Source organism: Halyomorpha halys, unplaced genomic scaffold (genome assembly GCF_000696795.3).
Source record: "Halyomorpha halys isolate HHAL.00 unplaced genomic scaffold, Hhal_1.1 Scaffold937.1, whole genome shotgun sequence".
Classification (NCBI taxonomy): domain Eukaryota; kingdom Metazoa; phylum Arthropoda; class Insecta; order Hemiptera; family Pentatomidae; genus Halyomorpha; species Halyomorpha halys.
The window spans coordinates 172,806-179,778 of record NW_027109000.1 but is presented as its reverse complement, the minus strand read 5'-3'; the positions used below and the strand labels follow the sequence as shown (position 1 = coordinate 179,778).

The 6,973-nt window shown below is 25.9% G+C and overlaps 1 protein-coding gene across 6 annotated transcripts in view; it reads left to right on the top strand.

Annotated features, from left to right (window-relative positions):
• LOC106687250 (uncharacterized protein MCAP_0864) overlaps positions 1 to 6,287 on the top strand; it is a 58,951-nt gene extending 52,664 nt beyond the window's left edge. For 5 of the 6 annotated variants that reach the window (XM_014431019.2, XM_014431022.2, XM_014431020.2 and 2 more), the window contains 2 exons: positions 1,271 to 1,333; positions 6,081 to 6,287. In XM_014431019.2, coding sequence (XP_014286505.1) covers positions 1,271 to 1,333; positions 6,081 to 6,243 — 226 coding nt within the window. In that variant the 3' untranslated portion in view covers positions 6,244 to 6,287. Of the gene's footprint in view, positions 1 to 1,270; positions 1,334 to 3,394; positions 3,724 to 6,080 lie in introns of those variants that run through there. The other variant, XM_014431021.3, reaches the window with a different exon arrangement.
• Positions 6,288 to 6,973: the final 686 nt, after the last annotated feature.

Genomic DNA, 6,973 nt, shown 5'->3' with positions numbered 1-6,973 from the left:
CTAGAATCAAAATAAACAACGAACAAACGAAAAACGACAGGACTTTTTGAATGCCCTGGTATTTTATTTTTGTAGCAGCTTTGAATAAGGGAATAAATAAATTTTGGTAATAGTTTATTACCGATTTATTAAATAATAAATTGTTAATCATTTTTAAAACCCAATCGTTTAGGCCTAACACTGCTCAGGTCTTTTATATTTTTCAAGGATTGCATTTAAAAATACTCCAGGCTTATTTAAAAATACTATCTACTTGTCCCAGGTTTAATTCTAGCTGTGACTGATTATTATTCATTCTGTCATAACAGCCGTGGATTTACTCAGAGATATGTTGTGAGACCCTCAGGTGTATACCCTCACTCTATAAACAAGATATCTTTATCCATAAAAAATCTGATAATTGAGCATATTTCTGACTAAATCGGCTCCTTTTACTACTTACTATTGGTCTAGAAATAGTATTTTATAATTATCTAACTATGAATCCAAGACCTTTCATGGGTTGAAATGATTGGTATAGATTTTTTTTTTTCAATAGGAGGAGAATTTCTAATTTCTTGTACCTCACATCAAGGAATCAAGCCTGTTGTCAATTATACTCACTACTTAAGTTGAAGATCTACATAATTTTTTTATTAAATTCTATATTTTTTACAACAAAAGTTGATAAACTATCTAATATTTTTTTCTTTCTTTCAAAAAATACATAACTTTTAATTGAAAGATAAATATTTGTATTTAGCCTTACATATTCAGATTTTTCAATTTTTTTATTAGGTAGATAAATAAGGAAAAAACAAAAATATACAGGTGTGTTATTGCCCCTTTTTCATTAAGATTTTTTTGTTGTAATAGAATCATTGGTTCTATTACACGGTTTAATTTTGAACTTACTCATTTGTTTTTTAAAAAATGATTGATATGTTGTTATTACAAATAATTAAAAGCAAGTCAAAATAATAAAATTTCAATATTTTAAGAGTTGTTTGGCTGACTTGAATAAAATATTTTGCTGAAGTTAAAAGTTAATTTTAGTCTTTGTAGTTCATATGTTTCTTTTTTAGAATAGCTTTCTGAAGTAGTAAGATATTTTCATATAACAGAATAAGTTAATTTATATTATTTAAACTAGTATTGTGATGTTTTTTTATAATTTAAATAATGCTTTATTTATTATAAGCATTATTTTTTAAGCTTCTTTGATTTAAATTATTTAATACTTGTTATCTTTTGTATTAAACTAACGAATCTTTAAAAAAATGTTTGATAGGTTCAGCCGAAAAATATCAACCATATTTACAGGGATTATTTCCATCCTATCACCTGGTGTAAGGTATGTATGAAAATATTAATATATTTAAAACTTAAAAATTGTTATGATCAAGGAGAAGATATTTGGCAGATAAAATTAACACAAAACATAAGTAGAATCAATAAAGAAGAACAACAGTAAAAAATAAAATAAATTGGATAATATTTTTATTTGGTTAATTTTTTTTCCTACATTTGATTGCTTTTTTTGATTAATTTTGACTGTCTCTCAGAACACCTCCTTGGTTATTAATACAGTCACCTATTCAGTGTAAAATAAAAATTGCTTTGGTTGTTGTTTATTTAGATTAAATTAGTATTAAGACATCATGTCCAATAAACAACAAATATACATAAAGTATATACCACATAGAATTAGAAAACCTGGATTATATCAAATAAAATCCTATTAACCATAATTTTTAAAGGTTTGTTGGGAAATTAAACTTTAATTTTTGTTTTTCTTTCTTGACTTTTAACAATAAAAACCATCTTACTTTTCCAAAATAGATTTCACAAGAAATCTGATTATAATGTTGATGAATTTGGAACGGGTGAGAAGTTTCCTTTCAGTTGAGATTAATCAAAAATTGTTTGGCTGGAAACATACGGCTTGAAAATATGTTGAAATATTCATTATAACCGACAATGAAATATATGCTAAGTTTATGAATGACATAACTATGTAAATTAATAATTTATGTCAGATAAATTTTTCGAAACTGATGAAAGTCATTGAGAAAGAGAGGTGTTTTGTAAAGATAACTTAAGGCTCTTTAAAAGTCCTCAATAGTGGATTTTACAAAACTTTTAGGTCAGTTATCAGAGAGTAGTTCAAAGAACAAAACTGAAGTTTTGAATTAACAATGGGTAATTACCTTAAAAGGGGCTGTCTTAAGAAAATACTTTTCCACTGTAGTCATATTTAAAATCAATTCAGGTCTTATTGCTAGGACGACTACTGTCTCTTGTGAATCCTCACAAGATAATTAGGGATTTGGGAAAGAAATTTGACATCTTATTGTCCCTAGATGTGGAGTGCTGGAGATGGCTTAGCATTTCATTTTATAGTACATTCTTTTCAAGGCACTAGTGGCCAAACTGCTGACAGAAACCAAACTTCCTCTTCATGGATAAACCTATTTATACTGCAAAGTTTTTGTGTACTTGTGGAAAATAATTGTTGATCCTGCCTATTTCAATATATTCAATTATTCATTATTCAATATGCCACTTCTTCCTGAAAGGCTTTCCAGAATGGGCTTATAAAATGAAGATGGCCTTGTAGATTGAATCCGTTGCTAAGATTTATAACATTTGGCATTAGAACAAGTCTAAATCACAGTTTTGTTTAATGAAGAACTTTATGGGTAACATCAATATACTTTACAATACCAGTGAAGAGAGGGAAAGGTGACATAGTTATATATATAATAAAACAATTATGAAATATTTATCTCCAAGCAGCTTTGGCTCTAAGTAAGGAATATGCAAGTAAAATGGAATTTCATGAAAATCGTTTGAGGACCCAAGATGTAAGGTGCAATTTAATATCTTAGGAAAGTAAGAAGTATACTCACAATATGATGATGAATCTAACTCTTGATTTCATTGGCTTTGGTAATTCTGATAATTGACAAATTTGAAGGTAGTTAAAATACGTTTTAGAGTTTTTTAATTTGTTTGTGTTTTTTGTTTCTTAAATAATGAACTTCTGTGTGGTGTTAGAACCCTAATTTTAGAATTTAAGATGATAAAATTTACCTTCAAGTTTTACCTATCATAATTATTTTATTTAGCACATGAAAGTTATTAAGTGCTCTTAATTAACTTTTATTATTTCAATCACTTTTTTTTTATTCGTAACATATGGGTCAACTTTTAGTGAAGTTATTTTACAATGCTAATTAATATAATGATTTAATTTAGTTATTTTTTAAAATAAAGATAAAATATAGAAAAATTTTACTCTTATTAATGCATATTAGTTGAACGATATTGTTTATATTCTCGCTATTTTACTCAATGTCGAATGTGAGTCATCAAGAGATATAAACATGATTTCACTGTTGCAATGTTTTAGACTTTCTGAGGAAGGATCCTTTAATTCCATCGACAGTAGCCTACTTAATGACAGAAGATCTAAAAGTAACATTTGGTAGTGTTGTATATATTGTTCATCTTGAATATGTTTTTCATCAGTTCTTTATATTTCCAACTCATGTATTGGAAAATAACCTCCTTAATTGAGTAAAATTGTGAGACCATCATTAACTATCAAATATTTTAATAATGAACAATTGAAATGCTTTCCCCCAAAACTGAAATGTTCAATTGTATGATTTTGTATTTTTTATATATATAAATATATATATTCATATTCATTTTGAATTTGAATTCCAGTTGTTAAAATATAAGACAGCATCATACAAATTTATAGTTACTCATATCATACTTTACATTTTTCGTTATATTCTTGATGATGTACTTTTTGTTATACTGAAAAACTTTTTACATGGTCTCACTAACTTACTATCTTTGTAAATGGTAACAATTGTTTATTAGGTCGTAATACTACAAATGTTATGATGTATGATCATTTAAAAAATAATTTCGACTTTTTTAATTTCTGAGTAATTATTATCTATAATGAATTTCATCATTATTTATTTATATAAGGTTATTACTTAATTATTATTATTAAAAGTTACTCAAAATTTTAAAATCTTTAATTTTATTTTATTTTTTAAATGGTCTTAAAATTATTGTTTGTAAACATATTTAGAAGCAACACAATTGATTGTGTTTTATGATTCAGATCAACTGATGATATTTGAAAGTATCATCAGTTGATCTTAATCACAATAAGAATTTAAAATTTATACTATTGGCTAATAAATTTTAAATTCTTATTGTGATTAAGATCAACTGATGATATTTGTTGAGAGTAGTCATTTGTTTAAGGCAGGAAATGTATTTACTTTCGACGACCTTATATTTTAATAAATCATTAAGAAAAGAGAAAACTTGTTCATTTCTTTTGACCTGAATGGTTTAGATTACTCTCACTAATATGATTAAAACAGAAATATATGCATGAATTAATAATTTTTTTAAAGTTAATTGTTTTTCTCTAAAACTTGAATTTATAATTTGAACTTAAAACCCATCATGCTCTTTGGTAATAAACTTGTTGGTAACATTAATTTAATTTTCAATCCCAAAGATAATAAGATGTTAATTGACTGACCTTTTGGAAAATAAATTCATGAACTAGATTCAGTCATTAAAACTCACTAACATAAGTAATGGATGGGTGGAAGGGCTACTTTTTTAATTTGGAATTTTTTAAAAAATGTTTAACCTTGAAATTTTCAAATTTCTGGTTAAAAAAAATAAGTTAACTTCTATTATGGACATGATAAAAAATTATTATTAAGCAAACTATTTTCACATCATTCTAAATATTGTAAGGTATTTTCTAATAAGTAAAAAGTCATTTTTTTTTCTTTTCACTCTTTATTATTTCAAACTAATTTTTTTTTCATTTCCCACCTCTCTCTGTAGATGTAATATTTTAAATAATCTTCCTCCTTGGTCATATCATATTATTTAATTTTCTGTTCTTAAAGATCAAACCATGGAATTAAAAAAAAAAGATATGTTATAACAAATATTAGTGATAACACTTCAATGACTTTGTATTTAATTGTTTTCTTAAAATATTGTCATTAAAGATTTTGGGAGTAAATATCATCACTTTCTATTTCCCACATAAAAAAAGTTAAAAGATATTTTTTTTTTAAATTTTGAATATTCTAAATAATTAATTATTTAACATAGTTCATTTAATTTCCTATATTGTAGTAATTAAAAGTAATTTTTTTGGAAACTATGACTGCCAGACTGCTGTATATTAATTTTTCCTATACTTACCGTCTTTATATTATCTCCAATCCACTATTTCTGTATTCTGAGACTCCTTAAAGAAGATGGAGGTCAGTTTTTTTATTAGATCATTAAAATAAACTTCATTCGTCCGTCAGTCTTTCTTTTTTGTTATTGTGTCTATTTAAAGTTGGAGCAAACTAATTATATGTATTTTAATTATAATAATTATGTAATTGTATATAGGAATAAACCAAAAACATGTTCAGTCCTATTTGGTATGAAAACTGAATTCATAAATTTTCAATTATTATTGCTTTTGAGTTGATAAGTGTTAATTATTGAGAGAAAAAATTTATATTAATGGACATGTCGCTTATTCTCATGGTTATAAACTTTATAACTCTTGGTTTCTAAAAGCTAAGTATTAATTTTCTTTATATGCAGTATATTTGCGGTTACTATCTATCCTGAATTTTTCTGGACAGTCAGGGATGAGGACCGTATCCCGGTCAATAAAACTGCCCTGCTGACCAATGCAAGAATAATTTGTCCAGGATCTCCAAAGCTCATGGTATGGGCATAGTATGGACATTTCTTTTGTATAGGTTGACTAGCTCCTAGTGGTTGACTAGAAAACAATAAATTTTTTAGCCATATCTTCATTATCACTTTCCTTCTTCTCCTTCCCCTCTCTTTGATCTTCCAAGCTGACTAGGATTGGCTTTTTTAATTTATGGTAATTCTAGGTGTGCTTTTAATAGTTTTTTTTTTTTTACTTTCAATCAGTTTTAAGACTACTTTATAGTGTTAATGATTAATTTTATGTTAATAAATCAGTTATTTATATTTTGAGAAAATATTTAAAAATCGTGTCACAGGATATGCATGAAGACTTTAGTATGGCTTGTTACTGCCTCTCTGGTGTTCGTCATGATGGTGATTGTCATGCTCATTGTGGCATGGAAACATGATGGAATACCTCAGCAATTTTTATGGCCTTATGTTGTTCTCAAGTATCCTAGCGGCCCACCACCTACTTAGTCAACTATATGTATTGACTGGATATATAAATATGTCTATATTTGTGTGAGTTTATTTATTATATGTAATTATGTCGTTTTTGTTTTTTAAATAATTAAGTTAAAAAAATATGAGTTGATGTCAATTGACTTATTTCAATTTAACTTGTGAATTTTCCATTCAATTTTCATTAATGTAACAGTTCTAGTCATTGAGTACTTTTTGTTTAGTTTATCTGTTGTTATTTAGATTTGTATATTATTATTTACTCTTTTTTAATGTTAAAAAAAATGTTAATAGAGTTGAGTTTATTATTAGAAAGAGGAGTCATTGAGCCTCCAAACAACTGTTTGTCATTACCTAATTGAATCAACAAGTCCTATATTAAAGTTGTGTCAATTTGTGATAAGTGGCAAGCAATTTATTTTTCAGAGAATTCTATAATTATTATGTAAATCCGTTTTCTATTGTTATTAATTTTTTTTTTTTAAAGATGTATGTTAACTTTAAAAAGATTTTGTAAAAGTTGAATGACTATGAAATAAATTATAAATCATAAAATTAAATAAACATTAGGTAATGTTATTACTATTGTTCAATAGTATATCCTGAATGAATAAGAATTAAATGTCTTTTTTTGTTAATATTTGCAATAATAAGTATTCTAGAATTCTTACTGATTTGGAGAATTTTAATTGGATCTCCTCTAAATTAAATAAAGTTATCAAATTATGCTCTTAATAAGCGGCTC